Source organism: Callospermophilus lateralis, chromosome 4, assembly GCF_048772815.1.
Source record: "Callospermophilus lateralis isolate mCalLat2 chromosome 4, mCalLat2.hap1, whole genome shotgun sequence".
Classification (NCBI taxonomy): Eukaryota; Metazoa; Chordata; class Mammalia; order Rodentia; family Sciuridae; genus Callospermophilus; species Callospermophilus lateralis.
Genome location: NC_135308.1, coordinates 148,069,217 through 148,095,753, shown reverse-complemented (window position 1 = coordinate 148,095,753; position 26,537 = coordinate 148,069,217). Strand labels below are relative to the sequence as shown.

The window sequence follows — 26,537 nt, the reverse complement described above, 5'->3', positions numbered from 1 at the left end:
TAAGGAAAATATACCACAACAATAAAAGCAAAATGTATGACAAAATAGTAATCAAATGTAGGATAACAACAACACAAAAAATAAAAGAGAGAAGAATTACAGCTTTTTAATGTTCTTATACTACATGGGATAAAACATTATATTATTTGATAGACTGTCATACATTAAAAGTATATATCATAGATCCTTGAATAAGCAATATAAGATTAAAATTAAAAGGTAGAGCTAATTAGTCAACAGTGCAGGTGACTCTGAATCATGAAGATATCCAATTATTTAAAAAAGACAATGCAACAGAGACATAAGGGACACATTAAAAAATAAAATATGGCATATTAAAATGAAATCAATATTTAAATCAAATGGTATTTTTAAATGTGGTACACTTTGGGATGCTATAGACAAAAAGAGAGCTTATTAGATTGTATTTTTTTAAAAGAAAATATTTACAATTGCCTGTCTATAAAAAACCCACTTTAAATATAAAGACATGGAGAGATTAAGTGTAAAAGAAAGGGAAAAAATAAACCAGGCAAACCCAAACCAAGAAAGATCAGAGTGGCAATATTAATTTCAGACAAAGTGCAATTGAGAACAAGAAATATTACCAGGAATAAAGAGGAAAATTACATAAGACAAAGGCATCTATTCATCAGAAGACATAATCCTAAATTTAAAACACACCAGGTAAAAATTACCAGAACTGAAAGGCAAAAGAGAAAACTCACAAATATGGTTGGAATTATCATGAATATAGACTACTAGAACAAAATAAACAAGCAAGAACACCCAAATGAACTTTATAGACTACCTAATGACAGTAGAATATATGATCTTTTCAAGTGTGTATGAAACATTTGCCAATATACTACAGTGTGGTCATAAAGCAAATCTCATTAAATTTAGAAGAATTGAAATTGTACAAAATATGTCTTCTGAATTAAGTTAGAAATCAATTTAGTAAGAAGACACCTCAAAAACCTCCTAGGTCTTCAGCAATTAAACAACGCACATGGGTCCTAGAAAAAATAGCAAGGAAAACTAGAAAATATTTTCAACTGATTAAAAATGAAAACACAATTCGGAGGATGCAGCTAAATGGGGCTAAAGGGCTATTTATGTCATTAAACTCTTAAATTTGAAAATAAAAAAAGATCTCATATCAATGAACTGAGCACTCACCTTAAGCAATTAGAAAAAGGACAGTAGGCTGGGTGTAACTCTGTGCCAGAGCACTCACCAGGCATGCACAGACCCTGGGTTTGATCTCTAGCACCAACCATGGGGGTCGAATGGAGGGTGGAGAAATGCCGAAAATTAAACTCAAGTGTGAGAAAGCACAGATAACAGAAATTAATGAAAAATAAAACGTACAATAGAAACACATTAAAATCAAAAGCTAATTATTTTTTAAAAATCAATAGAATTGCTAAACTTCTAAATAGAATAGATAGGAAAAAAGAAGATATGAATTCATGAATTCCAATTTTAGGAATAAAAAATGTGATATCATATAAACTTAAAAGAAATGAAAAAATACAAGGGAATATTATTATGAACAAATTAACGTTAGTACCTTCATGAATTTGGATGAAATGATACTCCCCCTGAAAGACAAGATAGATAACTTGGAGAACCCTATATCCATTAGGGTTCACGAATGGCATAAGATAAGAAGACCTCAACTCTCAACATGTACATGGCAATGGTGGAATAGTGTCCCTTCAAAAAAAAATGTGGATGTCCTCAGCTCTAGTACCTCAGAATATGACCTTATTTGCAAATAGGATCATTGTAGATATAATTAGCTAAGACAAGGTCTTCATTGGCATAGGCTGGGCCCTTAATCCAATATGACTAGTACCCTTATAAGAAGGCAGCCGTGGAAAGGTAACTTCTCTCACAGGGAGAATGTCAGGTGAAGACAGGCACAGACTGCAGCCATGCAGCTTCAAGTCCATGAAGGGCCAGGGCTGTTGGCCATCCAGAATCCCCTCAGAGCCCTCAGAAGGAGCCTAACCTGTTGACCCCTTGATTATGTACTTCTAATTTCCAGTACTATGAAAACGAATTCCTCTTGTTTTAAGCTACTCCATCAGTGACATGTTCTTGCAGCCGTTCTATGAAACAAACACATACCGTGTCCCTGTCACAGCAAACTTTCAACCTTCCCTTTGTCTTTGCTAAGATGGCCTCCACACTTCCCCTCAACCCCACTCCTTTGCCTGGCAAAGGGAAGACTTGTTTCCAATATATCTTTATGAGTTACTCTTTTTCTCCTTTTCCTTTTTGACTAGAGGAAACCTCACTGACCCATTATAAGTTGGCTTTACCTTGGATTATAATAACAATCTCTCTATATCATATTATGAGATTTTTGAGGGCAGAGATGGTGTCGTTTTTGCACATCCAGTGCTCAGTGGCAACAAATATGCAGTCTGCTAAGATGATGACATTTTTGAGTGATGTGCCCTATTGAAGGTACATGACAAGAGGCACTCTATATGACTTTGGAGTTAGGCAGACCAGATCTGTTTTAAAATTCAGATTCCACCATTGATCAGCTCTTGAGTAATCTTGGGTAAGTGGCATAACCTCTCTGGGCCTCAATACCTCATCTACAAAACGGGGCTAGAAATTTCTTTCGATGGGTTATGAGAAACTGATAGGGTACCATATGCAAATGCATCTACACACATAGTAGATATAGTAAATGTCTACTCTTTAGAATATATAATCACCATTTTGTTGGATTTATTGATGAGATTATAAAAGATAAAATTGGCACAAATACCCAGGAATGAAAGGCCAAATATATTAAAATTAATTTTAAAAATGCGAGAAAATACTTCATTTGCCAGTTACTAACAGAATCATACAGCATCTGAATTTTCACTAAAATAACCATTATCTTGTCATTTTGATTGGAGAGCTCCGAGGACCTTGTTTTGTTTGTTTATTGGGGATAATTTAGTTTTTGGCAACACTAAAAATGAAAGGAAAAAAGGAGGAAGAAAAAAAAGAGAAAGAGAGAAACCAGAAACAAAGAACAAAGGGAAGTAATCTGCTTCCTTCCAGGTCTCTGCCAATATGTAGTTCCCTAATGACTCACCATCTCCCTCCATACTCCAGAGAGAAGCTAATTTGGTCCATAATTATTCTGTCCCCTGACTCTTCCTGAACAGAAATGAGCACTGAGGAAAGAGCTACACTATAGCTCAAGCCCAGAGCCCTCGGTGGGTTCACAAAAGAACTTTAGGGTCCCCAGGAGTCCTGCTATCACACACGTGTGAACATGAACAAAGTCAACCCACAGCCCCCTCCCCCCCCCAGCTGCTGGGAACTGGTTCCAAATGAAGCCTCAGGGTTTCCATGGCAAACACACACAGCAAAGGCAACAAAACAGACCATCAACCTGGTCCAAGGTCTTGTAAACCACTTACATCTGCTCTCATCATCTCTGTATCTAGCAATTTCCTGAAAATAGAAAGCATTTGTTTTCTTAAATGGTGCAACTTGCCAATCAAAAGAGATGATCCTTAGGCCATTAAACTGAGCTCCATTAAACGCACATGCTTTTATAGACCATCGCCATCTCAAAACAGCATAAATGGGGCTTTGGACAAGCATAAAAGCTCTTTATCTGAAAGTGCAGATCTCCAAAGTCAAAGCAAATGATTACTAACAGTACCTGAACCTAGCAGGAGAGTAGAGAAGCTAAGACTGTCCAGTTTAACTTCTGGCTTTGCCAGTTTCTAGCTTCTGCCTCAGTTTCTTCATCTATCACATGAGGAAAATAATAATACCTTCCTTAGAGGTTGCTGCAGATATTAAATAAGATGATGCATATACAATACTTAGGAGAGTGCTTAGCACATAGTAAGCCCTCAATAAATATATGTTACTAGTGTAACTGTTATTATTGTTGGTGATTCTAGATTTCTACAAAAGGCATATCTATCCCTTTCTACAAAGAAACCCCTGGGGTCAATCATTCTTTTCCTCAAAATGAGAACATTTCTGGGACTAATACCAGATTTAAACAGTAAATTTTCAACCAAGCCAAAGCAATTCAGAGGGTGAATTTGCTAAGTTTGCCTGGGGTGGAGTGGCCCTAAAATGTTCCCTTGTGCTCAAAGTTTATTACAGAACATCTATCAGAATCTTACGGAGTATACTCCAAAGCACAGGGCTGTCCAGTCTCCATCCACCCACTTGCAATCTTAGAAGCTCAACTCCATGCTCCAGGAAGCCACCACCAGTCAGCTGAGGTTGGCAAAGGGAAAAATAAAACCTATTTGTCACCCACAGTGTAGGTATCTCCCAATTCCAAAAAAAAAAAAAAAAAAGCAGGGGGATACAATCCTTTAAAATGGTGTTACTGGGGGAGAGATGATAACCTCTGCTTAATAGCCAAATGTCACTGTATGGAAATTTTATCTCTATACAGTCTCATGGGGTAAACTGTGGGAGCATAAACCATTATCACAGTCAAAGTATATCTAAAATTGGAGAAATACTAAAGTGGGTGAGGGAGTTTTTTAATTCTTCCTGAATAATACCAGGGTACCATTGTTTATAGAAAAGCACTAACTCATTACACAGTAGATTCATAGTAGGAAAAGCTAGCAGGCAGATATGTAGAAATAATTTAGGTTTGGGGGGTTTCTGGGATAGCATGTTTAGGGAGACCTATCCATGGCTGTGAGCAAGCTCTTTCATGCCCATCCGCATGCCATGTACTTATTTTCATTTACTATAAATGCTATGACCCAAAAAAGTTTGGGAACCACTGATTTAAGAAATGAATACATTTTCCAAAGTCCCTTCATTTGTAATGGTGGCAAAGCTTAGTAAGAACTGCATGTCCTATTATACTTCTTGATCATGGGTACTAATGCTGATATGTTCCAGAAAAACAAAATATACATTCTTTATCTGAACGAGAACTCAGTCCTATAGCCTAAGCTCAATTATGGTTAGCCTGCTTTGTTAGCAAGGGTCCACAGTTGCATTAAGGGGCACACAAATAGTGAGAGCTTTTCACAAAGTCCATCAAGGACTTTGCAGGAACGAAGCAGGACTCCTACAGGAATGAAGACTTAAGTGATCTCAGCCACAAGAGACTGTGGATCTTCAATCCCACACTCCCCTGATAACATAACTTGATAATACTTTTTGTTTCTCTTCGGAGGATTGTCTGCATTTTTTACCAGTTAACTACCAGTTGGCTTCTGCATCCTCTACTCTTTATCTTTTCCACTAGTTCTTTGCTTCATCCTGTTTCTAGGTTCTGATTCTCATAAATTCAACCTTCTCATAATTCCTCCTGGTTCCTACTTTACCTTGTTTGTCAATCTCTTCCCCCTTTTTCCTCCATTCTTTTTGATCTCTTACATCTTTTAGTGTCAATTCCTGCTGCAAACTCCCTTGCTGGATATAACCCAGTTCATACTCTTGAGAAGAAGAACCTGGGTGGCCCTACAAGTCCCTGTCTGGTTAGAACCTCAGGCCTCTCAGGCCACTCATCTGCCTGTTTTGACTGATCTTGGGTCAAATGCCTACTTGGCTGAAAGGGGTTAGTCACAGGGCTCAAAACATGTAACCTTTAACAGATAGGTAGAATAATTTTCTTTTGACAATCTCTAGAGTAAGCTCCTTCAAGGGAACAAGGTTTTACATTTCCACTTCTCAAAAAAGACCATTTAAATGCATTCATTGTATCATAGACATATTTTTTGTTAACTTCTTCAATTTCCTCTTCTCTCTTTTCTTCTTTCCATCCATCCATCCATCCATCCATCCATCCTCCATACATCCATCCATCCACCCTCCCAAGAAATACATGTTGAATCCCTTTATCTCCAAAAGGAATGCATAAGGTCTTCAATGACAATAATGTTTCTCCAGGACTAAGAACCTACTAGGTAAGAGAAGTTGTCCATGCAAATAATTATAAGTTCCTGAGAATGATATAAACAAAATCCCCTAGAAGTTCAAAGGAGGAAGATATTGCTGTCTATTGGAACAAATTTCAGCTGGGCCTTGAAAAATGGACAAGATTTTGATATTCATTCCAGACACAACTAAAACATGAGACTGATCTTAAAAGTTAGTAGGATTTTGTAATATCATCAGTTTTCAACATTTTAAGTTGTAGAATAAATGCATGATAATTTTAAAAATTTAAAGCAAACTGAAAATATATAGGATAACATCACTTTACTTACTTTTCCATGGATTTCCCTCTGCAAACATAACTGATATTAACTGTTTTCTATTAATTGTCTAGACATTTTTCCATACCATTTATAATTATTTGATGATGTAGATATTATTAAATCAACTTTATTATGAAACAGGGTGAAAATCTGACTCTAAATAATACAGTCTAGTAAGTGAAGGAATTAAGAGTTCAAATGAGTCCTACTTTTTAAAAGGATTTGAACGTTTCCATTACATCTGGTGGATTGGTGCTAGTAACTTAAACAGGTATCAAATGACTCGGTTCAGTCTTATGAATAGTTCTTGTTTAGAGAGGGTCATTTCATCTAGATCTGGAAGAAAGTCAAAGGTGGGCACTTGTACGTTAGTTACTTCCACTAGAAAGTCTTTTATATACCGAGATGGGTGTTCATTATAATATAGTATACCTTTTGGTATTCTATAACCTTAATTTTTGTCTCCATCACAAGGTGAATTCTATCCTAAGAGAATAATGATGAAATTGTTGAAGGTTTAAGAGAAGGAAAATCGGACATGTTTCTCCTCTACAAAATTGCTTTAAAAGTTAAGCAACTGAATTATTGACCATTTTGTTGCTAATAGAAAAGTCAACCAAATATATTTAAGCCTCTTTCTTTCACATCAAAAATGAGACTTCTAAAGGAACATATCAGAGACTATATGGGGGAAACTCAAATATTATAGTTGTAGAATACTTACCCCAGACTGCCATGAAAACAGCAAAGAAGACAGTGGCTCCATTGTCAAAAAGATGGGTCACCTGGAAATTATACAATCAGAGTTAGGCTGATTTCTCATGTATGATATGGAAATTTGTACTTTTTTCAAGTTATATAAAAATAGTTATGATGAGTTTAGCAGGGGTTTTTTCAGTGGATATTTCCTTTGGATCATAAAAAGAAAGGGGTTCCTTTAAAACTGAAATGGTTCTGATATGGAAGAGAGAATTTGTTCCTTTATGCGGGGAATCATGTTGTTGAACATATATCAGCAGCCCCAATGGTGCTACTAAGAATTCCCTTTTGTGCACTATAAAAACTCTTATACATACATATGAATATGAATATAGCTATATTTAGGACTAGGAAGGTATTGCTATTGCTGGTTTAAAGGTTTCCAGCTCCCCAAGCTCTGTTTTAATGCTTCATTTATTTACTTCAAAAACATGGCTATTTTGTTTGTGTAGTTTTGAACAAATGTTTTCTGGGTTTCTCTGTGGATTTCAGCATTATAAAGGCAAGAGACCAGAAACATTAACAAAATCCATTTCCACCTTTATTAAAGCCTCCAGTAATCACTATATTTACCTACTGCACACAACACAAAGACAGTTAGCAATACTTTATCGCTAGAATAATATAGTCTACTGCAAACACCACAGCAGAAAAGCAAAAAATATCTATTCTTACTGCGTAACTGCCAAGCTCATTTCTGCCTCCAGTATAAATCACACCAATGTCCACGCCAAATAACTGATAGGTTCATAAAGCATAGCCTTTTAAAAAAATATTTTATAGTTCCCTTTAAAGTATACTTTACTGTCCCTTGGAGAATGTACCAAGTATTAGCAGGTCTTTTCATGTTTTCAGAGCATAAAGTATTTCAGATTATACCAAAAGTTTAAACTTTCTCTTTCTTTGAACACAGGAGAGATAGGAAGCATCCAAACACCTAACATCTAAAGCCCATGTATTTCATATTCCAGAGGGATATGCCTGAAAGTTCTGGTGGCACGTAGTTGGTTTATGCTCTCTATCTGACAAGTTCGTAGAAGTGGTAACTTGTACCATTATTATAGGTTCTGGAATGAATTGTAGCTGTCATTGGTTTTGGCTGCCCTGATCATTTTGCCTCTATTCTCCTTTCTCCAGGTAACAGATCTCTCTCATACTGGTCCCAAAAGGCATGTGGCTCAAAATAGAACCAATCGGAATACTTCCCCAGGACAGAGATGCAAACATTTGGAGAGAGACAATTTTCTGCTTGGGTTATTAATTTGGTAGTAGGTAAATCAAAATGGGTGAGGTACTAACAGGGGCTTCTGTTTCCTAGTAAAATGGTAAGCTAGCTATGCTGATGCTACCCTCTGCCAAAACAGACCACAGAAAAGCAGGATAGTAGATTCCAGATGCTAACAAAAGAAAACAAAGACAGACCCAGGGAAGACAGAAAGTTGCCTTGGAAGGATGTTGTGTGTGCGTGATGGTGGTGACGTCGGGGGCAGTAGGTGGCAGAGTGAGAGCACAGGTTAGAAAAAATATGTATATTATGGTCTTGCCTCCAAGTGGTCCTTGGACAGTTAGTTTCCCTCCCTCAGATAAGTTACAATAAGCCAAACCTCCTACTTGCCTGGGGCATTGGGAAAGTAGGTGCTGCCTGGTCAGCTGTCCATTCTCTCTTAAAACCCAAGGATGGTGGATCACAGTCAACCAAGGGAAAGTGCTTATCCCAATTCTTCTTACATTTAAACAGGTTTTAAAATGAAACTGACCAGAAATGTCCTCTGGTAGAGAAGCAGCACACAGTGGTACCTGGGCCACATTGTCCTCTCTGTAACTCACCAGGACCCACAGACAAGGGCTTGGCTTTTGGCCTTCAAAGTATTTACTGTTCTAGATGTACTGGAACCCAGGCAAAAGTAACAGAATATTTGGGGAAGACAATTGCCCCCCTCAAAAAAAAAAAGTTCTCAACTAGGCAATATACACTTTCTGAAATAGCATACATTCTATAACAACAGATTGAGGATTTAAAACAGCCATAAAAAATAAGCACAAAAAATATGCTTAAGGACATAAAAGAAGAAACCTAGAGTCACAGCAGTCAGATGTGTGAAGAGAACTCATCCACAGAATGATCATATGCACAGGTGGGCAGAGAGAGACCCCTGGGGACCTGGATGGCCAGTTCTAGGCTGAGAGGCCCTGTGTTCATACAAAGCTGCAACCATCTTCTTGTTCCATCCAGTATTCATGTGCACCTAAAGTCCCATCAAACCACTCTGAAATTTCTCTTTTAAAAATATTTTTAGTTATACATGGACACAATATCTTTATTTTGTTTATTTATTTTTATGTGGTGCTGAGGATCGAACCCAGTGCCTCACATGTACAAGACAAGTGCTCTGCCACTGAGCCACAACCCTAGCCCCACTCTGACATTTCTAATAATATTTTTTTATACCTAGAATAGAAGTACATCTCCAACAACAACCCTCCCTTCCCCTTTATTTATTTATTTATTTTTTGGAGAGAGAATCTTGTTTAATTACAAGAGCCCCACTGGGCTGCTATGTCTATCCTCAAATTGCAATCTTCCTGGCTCAGCCTCCTGAGTCACGGGGATTACAGGCCTGCGCCACCACGTCAGGCTGTAATAAAATGTTTCTAAGGAAACCTTGGACATCTCAATTCTGTCATTCTTCATTTTGTTATGTTTCAAGGCAAGAACACATGTTAGATTCAGAACCTAAACCTCTTACAGCTCAGTGAGGCACAGAGGTCAAGAAGATATGCTTTCTGGTCCGATAAACCAAGGCCTGACTACTTAATGTGGTATGCCCACGGATGAATAGTTTTTACCTCTCTGGGTCTCTGAGTAAAATGGGGATAATAATAATTACCTTGAAGTTCCTATGAGAATTAGAAATAATAAATGTGGGTTACCTAGTTATTATTATAATTATAGACTATTGTTAAAATTATTATTGTTCTAGATAATTTGTTAGGTAGAGTAACTGCTAATAGAAGCCCCTATATAATTTAAGTACTCTAAATTATTTATGATGGTCCCTTTAAAGAATTATTAATGTTTTCTCCTAAAGAGAACTTCACCCAAGCATAACTTTACATTAAATAATAAATAAATAAATAAATAAATAAATAAATAAAAAAAAAAAATCCTAAACCAAAGAAACTTAGCTTCTGTTTCTGAGATTTCCCCAAAGCAGAATTTTAAAACCTGAGTCATTCAGGGTTATCTCATGACCTTTAAATAAAACTCCATTACTGAAAGAACTTCTGATCCTCACCAAATCTCTATTTTCCAAGGTTACTCTGTTAAATTTGTTCTCATACACCAAAGATAGGAAAGTGTCTTGTGCTTTTCTGGTTCCTAGTGACACATACTAAAAGCCTAAATCTTTCTAAAATCACAGCTGACTTCTGTGGTTCCCTGAACCACAGGGACCAGCCACCTGCAGTGCTAAAGACATCGTGGATGGGCGGGATCGGGCTCCCTTCAAATGTTCTCATTTAAAAGGAACAAAAATGTGGGAGACCAACAGAGTAATTAGATAGATCCAGGCTTCAGTAATTACAGAGGTTCAATAAAATCTGCCAACTCTTTTATATCTGGAATTTGGGCAAATCCATATGCAGTGATTCTTGGAAAAAGAGTTCATTAACCCAAACTCCAGCTAATTTTTTTTTTTTCCATTAGTGACATTGCCCCTAGGTAAAAAGACTCTTGGGATCAGATAAATGTGTCCAATAATAAAGTAAGGCATAGACTGAGAAAGGGACGTAACAAAAATATGATGGAAATTATGGTGCCATGTTTTTTTTTTTTTTCAAAGCACTTTCACATACACTGTCTTCTTCAGTCATTACATGCCAATGGAGTGGAAAGAAGATATGTATTACTTGCATTTTATACATGAGAAAACTCAGTTTCAGAAAAGCTGTATATGTGTAAGGTCAATGAGGTAAGCAACTGAGCTGGCTGTGAATCACAGTCTTGTTCACTATAATGATGAGAAAGAGGGGGAAACCATGGCAGCTATTACTTACTGACATTATGCTCAATATATATTTCACCTCACTTCTTAAAACAAACATGTGAAACAAACCTGATGTTCTTCATTTTATAGATGAGAAAGCTCAGCTTCAGGGAGGTTAAATAACTTGTTCCCAGATAAGTAGCAGAGAGCAGTTAAAAATCCAAATGTATGCATGTCATGTGTCCCTGTGCAGAGCAGGCTGAACCCTCCCTGAGTTATTCCATGATGTACAGAACAGCAGTTTTCAGGCTGTGTGTAGACGTTTGCGACTCCATTTTGTAAAGCAGTAGCTTGCCATTAGCTACTCCATTCTGAGTTTAAGTGCTGAGCTGGGATAATTCCACACTTCGTTTGTACAAGTAAACAACCACCATCTGCCTGGCACAACCATAAGGCATAAACTAATAAATCAATCAATCATGCTATTAAGAATGACCCCCTGTGAATTTATCAAATTAGTCAGGAGCACACAGTTGCATGGGTATAGCATATCAAACTCACATTGGAAAAACCAGTCTCACAAGCTTATTGAACATACCAGACCACCAAATGATGCAAACCCCTCACTTGAAACCCACAAAAGGAGGGACACCCCAAGACTAGATAAGGCAGCATCCTGACCCATCACCTGGCCACTGGTCACAAGTCTTGCCTAGGAAAATTGTCACAGCAATGAACCTCCATCTCTGTCCTTGGGCCTTAGTAGAGAGTGATTTCTCCTGCCTGTGATAACCACACATGGCCCACTCCAAGCTGACGCTGCTGTTTATCTGGACCTTGGCCTAGAATAAGTTCTTGCACTTTGACAGCTCTGCACCCTGAACAAGTTCTTTGGCTAGTTCCTAATCTTATCTGACCATCTACGGTGACTCTTTACATTTGTATCTCTCTCTGCCTTTGCTCTTAGTTCAGCCTCCTGAACCCCTGTGGTACCCTTAATCCTTCTATATATATATCACATATATTTGTGTAAAGTGTAATGTGTGACTTGGGTGTTAATAGATATTAGAAATTAAAACTGGAGTAAAAGAACCTGTGATTGCCCAGCTTATTATTACCAGGTGAGTCCCACAAGTATTCAGTGAACTGCCACTGATGAAAATGGTGTAGCTTGTGAATTTATTATTCAATAATTTCTGACATTGTAGAAAGATACAAATGTGTTTGGTCTATGTTAATGAAAAGACTTGATCATGACAGTCTCCAATAATAATACAAGAATACCCAGGGTCCTGGATTAGTAAAGGAATACCTAGAGAATGGGTTTTAGTCATGTTTCCTGTCATGGATCCCTTTGTCAGTCTGGTGAAACCTGTACACACCTTCTCAGAATAATATTTTTAAATGTAAAAATATTTTTAAATGTAAAAATAATATTTTCAAATGTAAAAATACAGGATTACAAGAGCAAAACAACACAAAACACACCAATTCTCTCAGAATTTACAATATTATGAGAGACCTATATCATTGCTCAATGTGTCATGAATAATACAAATAAGTTACTTTAAATAACAATAAAAATTTGAACTTTTCTCTTTGCACTGTGCCATGCTGTAGCTTCTTGTGATGATACCTAGAAACATATCTTTTAAACACATGTTGTTTTGGTTTGAATATGACGTATCAGCTGAAAAGTTCATGTTAGGTAAAGCAGGAATATGCACAGGTGAAACAATAAATTATCAGAGCTGTAACCTCATCAGTGGACTAACCCGTTGGCTGGATTAACAATTTGAATGGATTACTATGTGTAACTGCAGGCAGGTAGAGCATGGCTTGAGAAGGTAGGTCATGGGGGGTGTGCCCCTGGAGATTATATATCTTATCCCTAGATTCTGCCCCCATCCCCTTTTCTGGCTTCTATTAGCTGAAAAATGTTCTTCAACTATGCCCTTCCCCATGATTTTCTGCCTTACCTCAATCCCAGAGCAATGGAGTTGGCCAACCATGGAATGAATCTGAAACACTGTGAACCACAATAACTTTTCCTTCTCTAAGTTGCTCTTGTTAGGTATTTTGGTCACAGTGGCCAAGAGCTGACTAATACATATGTCCATTTAAAAAGATGTTTGCATTAGACTACTGAATGATGGCGATAAGTGTATCCTACAACATTAGCTTGCATATGAAAGACTAGAAATGACAGAGAATATAGTTACTCACGGTCCCTCAGGGAGGTGTATGTCAAATTCAATCCACCTAATATGCTGCCTGTTGGATTTACCTTGGCATAAACACAGCTGTCAGACAGTCTCATGAATGGACAGTATTTATCACACACAGGACACATGATGATATCTGTAGCTTGGCAGACTTCTTTACTGGAAAAGAAAACAGAAAAAGACTGTTTTTTGATGACATGGACCATCTTTTTTCTCCTGCAACTTCATTAAAATGTTCAACTGATAAAATTCAGTAGATTAAATTTTTGCTCTTGGAAACTTCTTAGTCTTTTCTGTTTTAATATAAATAAGTTCCTATACAGTTTAACAGTTTGATAAACCTACTTATTTATGAAGGTGTTTCTTGGCTTTACATATTAATGTTACACTTGGGAAAATATATGAAAGAAAACATCGGTGGTCATACCCCAAATTATATAAAAGTTCTTCACAAAATTTCTTAGGTCTGAAGAAATTTCATAATGAATTATGGAAGCAACAAGATACCTAAAAATGCCTAATTTAAACTCTGTGTGCATGACAAAACTAAAAATGGAGGACTAAATAAAAATAACTTGGGACCTTAATCCTAGGAGAAAATTATATCTCATTAACAATTTCAGTAAGTAAAATATTTCAATAGGAAAGAGACTCAATTTTATTTTTGTGATCACTTTAAAAAGTTACATATATTATTTAAGGTCACCATCCAGCTTTGCAATAAGATTTTTGTAAATATCTTAAACTATATTCTGGTGAGAGAACCAAGGAAATAATGACTGACCGTGAATCATTCCCAGGCCACTGGTAAATTGGTGAGCTGTATTTGTGATCTAGGTATTTAAATGGTCCTTATAAAAATCAGAATTCATGAAAAAGGATTGTAAGGCCATTATTTGAAATAGATATTAGTTTGAGGAAAGGTGAAAGAAGGAAGACAGCAGTTTTTAGCCAGTGAATGAAAGTGATTTGCTCCAGGTATATGTATGTCTATAAAGGCAACTTTTGCTTCGATAATAGCTGAAGACCGTAGCAGCAAGAACAATGGGTGGAGACAAGTAGTGAATTGAGCCTTTTGAGGTTTTCCATTAGAGACTGGGAAGGAAGTTGGAATGAAAAGCTGTGTTTCCAGTCTGTGAATACCCCAAAGCATAAGGAACCATTTTAAAACACTCAGCAAAGGCAGGCCCACCCGACAGCTCCCCGTACCTGACTTGGCAGTGATCCAGGGTGGTGACTCCATACAGAAAGACGAACAATCCGATGAAGGCAGCTGGGAAGAGCATGCCGGTGTACCAGCCCAACCAGGCAAAGTACAACCCGATCTTCTCTCCAAAGTACCGCCTGTGTGAGGCACGACAGACTTAGAAATTACAGTCAAGTGTGTGAAGTTCAGCACTCGAACACTTTGTTCAGTCATTTTACACTGTAGTGGCCTTCCTGATAAAACGCAGAGAAGGTAAGCAAAAAGAAGGGAACATTTGATCCAATCTAGGCTTGGGGTTTAATTTCTTCTCCTTTTACTTTATATCAGAAATAGAATTGGCCCTTCCATCCAAGAGTGGGATTATACACAAGCATGTTCTGAGAACACAGATTGGATTGGAAGGGGCCAGAGTAGGAAAAGGGAGGCAAAGTAGGGGACACCTGTTATAATAGGTAATAGGTGGAGGTAAAGGGAGAAGCAGAAGAGATGCAGGGATGCTAGGGGGTGGTTAGACTCAAGAGGTCTGGAGAAAATACGATCTATAGGACAAGAAGTATTTAAGAGATTAGATTTCTGAGACGCTCCACAAATCCATCTACTCATTCCTCTTGTTCCTGCCAACGTACATTCTGCTGCTCTTCCAGGACTCAGTTCTCAGGGTCAGGGGTGCTGACCCACATCCATCCCTTCCATTTTTCTGAATAGTAAAAACTTAGAGCCTCCCTCACACACGTTACCTCATCGTGGATGGTCTGGTATTTTTCTAATTATCTCAAGAGCGCAGGGCCCGTTTGCCTGAAGGAAAACGAGTTTCTCAACACTAGAGACCATTTATCTTTGTCAACAGTACTTAGCACAGTATTAGAAATAAAATGAACAGCTAATTAATACTCATTGAGTAACTGTAAAATCTTGATCAAAACACTGTCATGGGTGGAGATAGTTAGCCCGAAGTAATGATCTATAATTTCTAATCAATCTAATTTTGTAACATGGGACTGAGGTTGGGAAGACAATTTTTTTTTTTTCCTTTCTCACTATTCTTCATGCATTGAGTCTGGTCAAAGGAAAATTATCTCATCTCAGAAAATAGTTTCAACTCATCCAGATCATCTGGATCATTTGTTACCAACACAAAAAATAGTACACAATTCGTCAATGTCCTTGGAGCATCAGGAGTAAGCACTTGGCAACAAGGTAATATGGGCTCTCTTAGGAAGAACAATTACTCAGGGGGATGAAATAGTTATCTTTTTGTTTTTCCCACAGAGCTCACTTTTTAGGGCCCCAGTGTAAGTGAAACACATCCAGCTAGTCTAGGAAATGAGACATGACACTCTCATTAATGAGGAATCCATGAAGTGAGGACGGTCATTAGTCAACCTTAATAACCAGTCTCTAAATAAACAATGAGATGTCAGAGAATAGGGCTGTTATGGCAGAAGGTTGGTCACATATGATTTTAAAAACATACATTTTCACTTCACAATTATCATATAATAAAAGCTGATATACTTTCTGACCTGTAATTAAAGCAAATTTTAAATGCTGGTAGTTTTCAATTAAAATTAAAATAAGGCTGAAGTGTATTGGAATGTGCTATTTACATGGTCAAAATTGAGTATCCCTTATCTAAAATGCTTTGGATCAACAGTGTTTCATATTTCGGGTTTTTTAAATTTTGGAATGTATACAAATATATAAGTTTGTAATATGAAATTCCTTTGTTTCTTATACACCTCATAAACATAGTCTGAGGGTAATTTTGTGCAATCTTTTTTTGTATGCCTACATTTTTGGTGGTAGGTACCAGAGATTGATCTCAGGGACACTGAACCACTAAGCCACATCCACAGACCTATTTTGAATTTTATTTAGAGACAGGGCCTCACTGAGTTGCTTAGCACCTTGCTATTGCTGAGGCTGCTTTGAACTCATGATCTTCCTGTCTCAGCCTCCCTAGCCGCTGGGATCACAGGCATGTGCCACCCCACCCTGCTCCTATGCCTACATCTTGACTGTGATGCATCCCATGAGATCAGGTGTGGAATTTTCCACTTGCGGCATCATGTTAGTGCTCAAAGAATTTGGGATTATGGACCATTTTGGATTTTAGATTTTTAGATTAGGGATATCCAACAATATTCCATTTTGTGATTAATGCACGTAAGCAGTGTTACCTCTCTATAGGACGATTTGTCAACGGCAGTCATGTGGGAAACCTGCTCCTCAAGTGGTCTCCCAGGGGGCCTTGCCCATCTCCTATGCCCTTCCTGGGCCCCAACCTTGTCAGAGGGAAAGTCAGTTTATCCAGAAAACCAGTGTCCTCTGACAAACTACCCTCAGGGAAGAAGTGCAGTTGCAGCAAGAACTCTGCACTTCGGAACCTTTTTTTTTCCCTCCGTGATGGATCATCTTTCAGTGAAGGCTTTCTATTTGCAGCTGGTTAAAAACTCACCTGACAAGATCCAAAGGCTGGTATTTATACCACACGCCCCAGGAAGCCCAGCACTCATAGAGTAGATGCCGGTGGTTCACAGCTCCGTGGGTTCGAATGGAGTTCTTACTTCTGTAACTTCCCTGGGATAAAAACACCAATGCCAGTGAGGGGATATCCACGCGGCCACAAGGAAACGCTGAGGGTAACATGAGCAGGAGTAGCAACAGGGGTGAGAAGAAGGAAAAAGCAGCCCTCTCTGTTAGAAGGGACATAGTTGGGTTATTCTGGACTTCATCTTGCTATAATGACATTTGGTAAACACCAGGCAGGTTTGAACTGAGTTCAGATTCAGTCCCACTGCTTTTTATGTAGGAGATCATGGACAAGCCCCCTAAATACTCTTGAGTCCTGATTTCTCAATGTCATAGAACTGCCCAAACGTGGTTAGATCTCTTCCCTGTTTCACTCAAGGTAAAGTAATTGGTATCAACAGCCATAGCCACAGCCTTTTCACAGCCTGATCAACAGGAAAATCCTGGAATGTGAAAGCTGGAAGCCACCTTGGGATTCTAATCATTCGAATCAAATTCAACCTCCTCATTCTACAAATGAGGGAACCAAGGGCCAGAGAGGTGGTTGTTTTTCTGAGGTCAGTTCATGGCAATGGTAGTTTGACCAACAGAAAATAAACTTTCGGAGGCAAATGAATTATTCACATTAGCCTGAGAAGCCCATTCTTTATGGAAAGAATAAAGGGGTGGGAATAAAGGAAAGTGGGTGTGTCTCAGTTCAACCACCAACTTACTGTGTGACTCCAAGGAGGGTGAACTTTTTTCTCAAACTCTATTTAAATTTGTAACATGGAACAAGGGCAACAATACCTGTCTTTCCTGCCTGTGAAGGTGGTTGTGAGGCCGAATAATATAAATGAATTAAACTGAGAGCAAAAAGTTAAAAAGGGAGCTGGGCGTGGTGGCGCACACTTGTAATCCCAGCAGTTTGAGAGGCTGAGACAAGAGGATCACAAGTTCAAAGCCAGCCTCCGCAAAAGCGAGGCTGCTTAGCAGTTCAGTGAGACCCTGTCTCTAAATAAAATGCAAAATAGGGCTGGGGATGTGGCTCATTGGTCAAGTGCCCCTTAGTTCAATCCCTGGTTACCCTCTACCCAAAAAATTTTAAACAGTAATGGTATTATTATTGTGGTTGTTATTACTAATTTGGAAATTTTCTTTTCATAGAATGTAGGGCTTTACTCTATAGAGACTCCCAAAGTTACTCTGTGGGTTTTTTGTAGCTGCCTCTGCTTGGATGTCCTCATGCCAGGCTATCTACTCCCCTGCCATTGTACATCTGCCCACCATTACTTGGATATATACCAGGGGTCAGGGCTTGGAGTGTGGAGAATGTGGTACCCATAGAAATATTCTCTAGGCAAAGCCAGCCTATAACTACAGGAAGCTACACAGAAACTTTTGGGAAAAAATCTGTCTTCAGAGTTCAGAAATACATGCATGTGGCCTCTGTAAACCTTTGTGTCAAAATGATTGCTTTGGTCAACCTAAAAGAAGCATTCAAAAAAAAAATGTCTCTCATCATCTGTAAATAGCATTTCGGACCACAGCTTCTAGTTTTCTTAATAATTATGGTTCTAAAAATTCTACCTCACCTTTGACATCCTCTTAGTGTTCAAAATCAAGAGAAAAAAATTGTAAGCCAATTTTGGGAAGACTTGCCATTTATGGAGAGGTGGAATTGTCCTCCAAAGTTTATTGGCAAACAGTTTTAACCTGGTTAATTTGTTTGCACAGAATTGGGGCTAGGACATTTGTCATGTAGTCTCTGTGTCCTATAGTGATGGTACATGGTAGAGCTTAATACTGTGAAAATGACAGTAACCTCTCAATAATCATGAGAGAACTCAGGTATAGAATTCTGGGTTAGATAATCCAAGATCTACTGGAAAACCAAATTAAGGATGATCATCATTATGCTTATCAAAGTCATTATATATCACAAAGACCAGGAAGTAAATAAGGAAAATATCAATATCTACACACATCTTATAATGATGAATACAATACTATTAATTTCCTTTATCACCCTTTGTTTATTGGAAACTTTGCAAAATGACTTCCTACTACTCTTTCAAGGAATACCTACAAATTTATTTATTGTAAAGACTATCTATTTCAAAAACATTTCCCTCTCTGTCTGGTGCCTCATGCAAATTTTCAATGACTTTTAAATTGCATGATTTATAGTCCCTAAGCCATTCCTCTGAATTCATGCTGAGTGACTCTTAAGTGTTCTTTCAATTATAGAAAAAGACATATAGAAATAAATCTATGCTGAGGGAGAGATAAAAGAATGCAGATAGACCCTCCCCAATTACCCATTAAACAAATCAAATTCATTCTGAGCAAATATCTACAGTTTTGAGCCATAGCAACAAATTCAATTGATGACTGTCCCTAGAAGCCAGTTTTAGTACAAGTTAAAAGGAAGATAAGAAGAAAATGCAGCACAATACCTCATGCAGGGGAAAAGCAGCTTCATAGGAGCCATTGGTAAGCAAACGATTCAGACCTAAAGCAACAAATAAGCCCATTCCAGTTAATACTGAGTTTAGATCCTCACAATTCTCAAGACTACCAAGATCAGTATTTTCTGGGGAAAAAAAAGAATCTAGGCTTTTAAAAAATTCAAACTACTTGGGGTGACCAACAGTTTAGAAAAAACACTTTGCAATCTGCTAGGTAATTGGGATCAATTGCTGGGAAATCTGTTTGTTTGTTTTAAATATTGAGTTGTCAAGAACTGAATAGATTCAAAGTGTACAGTGTGATAATTTGATATATATAATACACTGTCATGATTACAACAATCTAATTAATGACTATATACATCACCACCTATGCTGTACCTTAGGTCTCAGAAACTATTCATTTTATAAGTGAAACTTTGTACCCTTTGACCAACATCTTCCTATTTCCTCTTTTCTATTCTGCTTCCAAAAGTTTGACTTGTTTAGATTCCAATAAGTAAAATCATGCAGTATTTGTCTTTCTGTGTTTGGCTTATTTCACCCAGCAAAATGTCCTCCAAGTTCATCCATGCTGTCATAATGGCAGGATTTTTTTTTTCTTTTTAGGCTGAAGAACATTCCATTGTGTATATGTACAATTTCTTTATCCACTCATCTGTTCATAGACATGTAGGTTATTTCTGTATCTTGGCTATCATGAGTAATGTAGAATAAACACTGGGGTGCAGATGTCTCTTCAACACACTGATTTCACTTTCTCTGGACGTGTACCCAGAAGTGGAATTGCTGGGTCATATAGTAATTCTATTTTAAATTGTTTGAGAAACCTCCAGACTGTTTCCACAATGACTATACCAATTTCCATTTCTACCAGCAGTGTATGGGAGATTTCTTTTCTCCACATTCTCACCATATTTAACTCTTTATCTTTTTGATAACACATTTTCTAATTCTAATGGGTGTGATATGATATCATTGTGGCTTTGATTTGCATTTCTCTGATAATTAGTGACGTTGAGTACCTTTTCATATTCCTATTGGCCATTTGCACATTTTCTCTGGAAGATGAAAAATGTCTATTCAGGTCCTTTGCTTATTTTAAAATTAGGTTATCTTTTTTTTTTTTTGCTATTGCTATCTGTAAGTTTCATACATATATTGAATATTAACCCTTTATCAGATATATGGTTTGCAAATATTTTTTTCCCATTTTGTAGATTGTCTCTTCAATTTTTTTGCTCTATAGAAGCTTTTTGGAAATCAGTTTTCAAACAGAAAAACAATGAAGCACATCTAGCACAGTGCTTGGCATAGAAGGGAATGCACAGAGAGAAGAAGATCAATGTGTCGTTTAAAAAAAAAAAAAAAGGATAATTTTAAGTCAGAAGCTCTTCTGTTTTGACCTAGAAGTTTCATTGTGGAAAAACCTAACTCTTCTGCACTAGACTAGTGGTCCGACTTGGGAAAAGTTCCTTTGTCCTTAGGCCTCAATTTTCTCATCCATAAAATAGGAGTGTAGGTAGATACATAGATCTTTTAAAAGAATAGCTTTAATGAATTATAACGAAGATATAACAAACAGAACACACTTGAAGTGTACAATTAGATATATTCTGGCCTATCTACTCAGGAGACCATCAACACAACCAAGACGTTCATCAAACTTCCAAAGTTTTATCATGCCACTTAGTAGCCTGCCATTATTCCCCACGTTGTCTCCATGCAAACGTTGATCTACTTTTTCTCACTATCAGTCGTCTGCATTTTCTAGAGTTCCACATAAATGTAGTCAATAAGTATTTGCTATTTTTCATCTGACTTTTTTCACTCTAAATAATTATTTTGGAATTCACCAAACGGTTATAAATGTCAGTAGTTTCTTTCTCTTTATTGCTGTGTAGCTTCCATCATCTGGTATATAACAATTTGTTTATGTGAGTATATAAGAATTTTTTTATATATTTTCCTGATGATGGACATTTGGGGTATTTCTAGCGTAGGGCTATTACAAATAGAGCTGCTATTAGTACTCATGTAAAAGTTTGCACGGATGTGTGGATTCACTTTTTCTTTGAATAAATTCGTAGATGTGCAATGGCTAGATCATACAGCAGGAATGTGTTTAGTTTTTTGAGAAAATGCCAACTGTTTTCTTGAGTGTTTGTACAATTTCACGTTTTCATTAACAGTGGACGAGGGTTCATGTTCTCTTGCATCCTCATCAGCACTTAAGAGTGGTGAGTCCTTTTCATTTCAGCCATTCTAAAGTGTGTGTGTGTGTTGTGATTTTCATTGTGGCTTTAATTTGTATTCCCTCATGAATAATGTTGCTAAAAATATTTTCATGTGCTTGTTTGCCACCAACATATTTTCTGTGATATGTGTTTAAATCTTATGCCCATTACAAATTTTTTATAACAAGATTTTTTTTGTAGTTGTAGATGGACAGAATGCATTTATTTTATTTGTTTATTTTTATGCGGTGCTAAGGATCAAACCCAATGCCTCACATATGGTAGGCAAGTGCTCTGCCACTGAGCTACAGACCCAACCCTATAACAAGTTTTGAGAGGTTTTGATATATTTTAGATACTGTTAGACATATGCTTTGGAATTTTTTTCCTTAGTATGTGGCTTCTCTTTTTATTCTCTTAAAAATCTTTCTCTAAAGAGCAAACTTTTAATTTTGATGAAGTTTCTTTTATGATTTGCATCTTTTTAAAGAATTGTAATAGATTCATTTTCTTTATCATTATAAAATGAACTTTCTTTAATCCGGGTGATATTCTTTGCTTTGAAATCTACTTTTCTGGCATCAGTATATCTACTTAAGTTTCCTTTTCATTATGGTAACATATCTTTTCCCATCCCTTTACTTTTAACCTATTTGTCTCTTTATATTTAAGGTGCTCTTCTTGCAGGAAGTAATAACTTAGACTGTGTTTTATTCCATGTATTAATCTCTGGTGTTCGGATTGAGGTATTTAGACCACTTATCACTGATAGTTTTAGATGTACATACAAGTCTGTGACCACACTGTTTTCTACTTGGTCCATTTGTTCTTTTCTTATTTTATGGGGCTTTTTTTTTTTTGGTACTACTTATTTTTCATGATTCCATTTATCTGTATCGGCTCTTTGCCATCACTCTTTGTTCTTGCTCTGATAGTGGTTGATTTAGAGTTTAGAGCACATCTTTCACTCATCGCAGTCTACCTTCAAGTGAAAGTCCCATGAAATTGGAGGCTGTTTTTCTTCCCTTATAACCTTTAAGCTATTGATAACATATAGTTTACTTTGACGTATTTTATAAACCTCACATTACAGTGTTATTATTTTGATTTAAGTGGTCAGTTATCCACTAATGATATTTAAAGCATAAGAATATTTATATATTTTTTTTCCTGAAGTACTGTCTTTAACATATCTTATAGGACAAATCTTATAGTGATGAATTCTTTCAGTTTTAATATGTCTGAAAAATTCTTTATTTTACCTCCATTTTGGGAAGATTTTTTTCCACTGGTATAGAATTCTAAGTTGACTTTTTTTTTCCTCTCAATACAAAGATTTTCTCTATTGTCATCTAATTTGATTATATTCAAAGTGGGAAATCTGCAATGAAGTTAACCTTTGTGCCTTTGTATGGACATGTCTGCAGATCTTGGAAACTCTACTTTCTGGAACTTTGTTTTGTGAGCTATAGATGCCTGGGTCTCCCGGAACTCTCAGCAACATTTTCTCAACTTGAAATCTCCCCAGCTTTGCCTGGATTCTCCTTCCTTGCCAATCGAAAGGTAGTCAGTTGTGGGGCTCATCCCATTTGTTTTCTGTTTCCAAGGATCCCTGATTTGGGTTTCCTAATGTTTCAGTGTCTTGAAACTAACTGCATCGTATAATTTATCTTTTTTCTTTTTTGGTTGTTTCAGGTGGGAGAATAAGTCTCATGCCTGTTCTTTCACCTTGGCCAGAAGTAGAAGTTTAACATGTTGCTCTTTAAAGTTACTTTCAGGTCAAGATTTATGTTACTTCCTAAAGCAAACCTCAAAGATGATAGTTAGAATGATATCTCTGAAGTGGCCTATAAGAAGAATGGTCTTTATATTTTAGATACTAACCAGAATCCAGGGGGTTTCATAACTGAAGTCCTACAAGCATGACCTCCCTTCTTTTTGATGGAGGGTCAATCAAACGATTGGGTACTTTAAATTATAGCAACACATTGATACATTTAAGCTGCTTGACAGTAATAGTACATATCCAAAAAAGACAGTTGAAAGATAAATATTGGTGGGGCTTTGTATTTTGTCTAGCACAGAGGAAGCCCTCAAGAAATATCTTTGTAATTAATGAACTAGTTATTGATTATGTATAAAGCTTTGATTTCCTGGAGCATCTATTGAATATTCTATATATGTCCTTGATACATTTCAAATATCCCAGATGTTAGAAAAAATAGGATCACAGAGACATAATAAGAGACTCTGATGATAACCTTTATGTTTATTATAACTTATTAAAGTCCTGCCAAGTGATAAAGTAGCCCATATTTAAAGTTTATGACTTTACTAACTTCACTTTTAAAAACACACATTTTGAAAATACAAATACCTTTCAAGATTTATTGTATGTACACATATTGCTCAATGAATCTTTGTTGAGTTATTAACTGCTCTATTTTAAAGTGAGCTTTACCAGGTTTGATTTTCACAGTTGCAATAAATTCAGAGTAAGTTTGAAAAACTTACATAGTGGCAGTTTATACTCTACTAAAACACCCTTATGAATCATGTCTACAAATCAATATTTTTGTGTTATTTCTAATCAATGTTGGCTCATGCAAGATGACAGAAAGTTTCAGGCAGAAAATAACATTGGATAAACATTAATTCTATCAAGAAATTAAATTTTCTTCCAACTTCCAGGTTGTTAATTTATGAAACCAAAGATGACAACGAAGTAAGTAAACAGACCATTTGTAGTTTTACTCTACATTTTTAACCATAATGCATAATCTTGGCTTAATAATTTATACTGTGAATGGTTATATCTAATTAGACATATTTCAATTTCATCCTTATTGAAGTGCTGAAGGTTTTAAAGAGAATCCTTTACCTCATTTTATCAAATCAGAGAAGCTTTTAGAATCTCTTTACTATACTTCAGTGCTCCTTCAGAACACTGAAAAAACAGTCTCTGCCCTTCTTTTATTTCCTTTTGTCCAAATATAAAAACAGCTCCCAATTTGAGATGCAAATATTATTATACCGTAATAATTGCTGTATGGCCTCACAGTACAGTTGGCAATTGTGTAGGATACTCACAGGGAGACAGCAATCATTTAAAAAATATTTTCAGTTCAGTTCAACAAGCATTTTTTGAGTTCCTTCTAGAAGCCAGACACTGTGCTAGACCATGATAATGAAAAGATGAATAAGGCAGCTTCTTTATAGTTTTGGAGCTTTTTATCTAGACCAGCAGTTTTCAGTAGTAACTTTTCAGCATACTAGTTTGGCACATGAATTGCAAGTAGACTGCAAATACTAATACCAGTGTTAGTAAAGGGACTGTCTTTTGAGTTATTTGTGTTTTATGAAATAATCCAGAATAGCTACTGCCATAATAATTTGACATTCACTCACTTGTTTTCTAGTATGTTCATAACTAAAAAAAAATAAAGTATGGTAGAAAGGTATACATGCTATCCAAATTTGTTGAAAAAAAGTGACGAAGTTAATATTTAAATTACTTAGGATGCAAAATATTGGCAGTGGTTCTTTTTAGGTGGTATATTTGCTTAATGTCATTGAAAGCAATTGCAGACAATAAAAGAAGAGTTGTATAATATTAAGATCGTCAAATAAACACTCCAAAAATAATTGTCATAGGAATTCAGAAAGAGGGAAGAATTCCTTTAAGTTAGATGGGCACAGAGGACTTTATGGAGAGGGTATATTTTAAGGATGGATGAGTTCCGTAGAGAGAAAGTGATGTGTTCAACTATAACACCATCCAAGTTATGAAAGATCTACATTAGGTTTATTTCTCTACATGCACCTGCACTGACTTTCTCTGAATATATATTCCAGGTGTATTCGGATCTAGACCAGGTAGCTATCTATTTCTCCCTATTCTATTTTAATTTATGCAGCTTGGGATCAAAGTAGATTTTTTTTTTTTCGCAGCTTCATTATTCTAGTGACTCACACTGAGCTTGAATTCAACTCAACACTCAAATCTGTTCTTCTCATGATGTTGTTGAGAAACATTTCTCCCACACTGTACTGGGGCAGTGGTTTCACTGATCTGAGTGTAGGACTTTACATTTACAAACTGTTAAATGTCATCTTGCTAGATTTGGCCTAGAGTACCAACCTGCTGAGATCACTGAGGTTCCTGACTCCAATGTATATATCCTTCAGCTTTGCCCCACGAGAGCATTAGACTATGTATCAGTTATCAATGTATTGTGCCCTTTAGCCCCAAATGCATCTTGATTGTGTGCTTTGCAGTAATGGAGCTGGACCTTGTAAATATTTCTACTTTGTCAACTGGTAATACCTCTACGTGTTAACTGATGGAGGAAGGAGTTCCTCTTCCTGCTACTGGTATCTTTCACCAGGCTTTTGCTGCACCCATTTTTAGAGCACCCAGCTCCTGTAGTATGTGGTGACCAGCAGCACATGACACTCCCCAAGGGAGTAGCTCTGTGGGTGGCTTCAAGGAGCAGCACGACTGGAGCAACATATGCCAATGAACAACTTCCCTTTGACCCATGTAGGCAGCCCCCCCAGTATTCCAGACAGCAGACCTCCAGCAGGTCTCCACCAGACTCCTTTGCCCAGCTGCACCCCTGCCAATAGGGTCTGGATTTCAGCTTTGTCAGAGGAAACTGCTAATCTCTACTATTCTTCTATTCTTCAGCGTTCCCTTCACCAGCCAATCTTTCATGACTCCAATCTCTGGTCATAGTTAATTATTTATATTAAACTTTCCTTGTCCAGATTATATGTGCTTTTGCTTCTTTATTGAACCCAGACTGATATAGGTCATTATTAAAAGTATCAGTAAAATCTTTGTTGGGACCAAGCCTCCCAAACCTTTCTAACACACAATTGCCTGTTTAATAAGGCAGGAAATTTGGTAATTTAATA

General features: G+C 36.9%; 1 protein-coding gene across 1 annotated transcript in view; it reads right to left on the bottom strand.

The window, feature by feature from the left end:
- Ano4 (anoctamin 4) overlaps positions 1-26,537 on the bottom strand; it is a 210,679-nt gene that overhangs the window by 53,747 nt on the left and 130,395 nt on the right. Inside the window, exons 10-14 of the mRNA XM_076855420.2 lie at positions 19,369-19,424; positions 16,857-16,978; positions 14,401-14,535; positions 13,254-13,350; positions 6,946-7,006 (exon numbers count right to left, since the gene is read on the bottom strand). Coding sequence (XP_076711535.1) covers positions 6,946-7,006; positions 13,254-13,350; positions 14,401-14,535; positions 16,857-16,978; positions 19,369-19,424 — 471 coding nt within the window. The remainder of the gene's footprint in view (positions 1-6,945; positions 7,007-13,253; positions 13,351-14,400; positions 14,536-16,856; positions 16,979-19,368; positions 19,425-26,537) is intronic.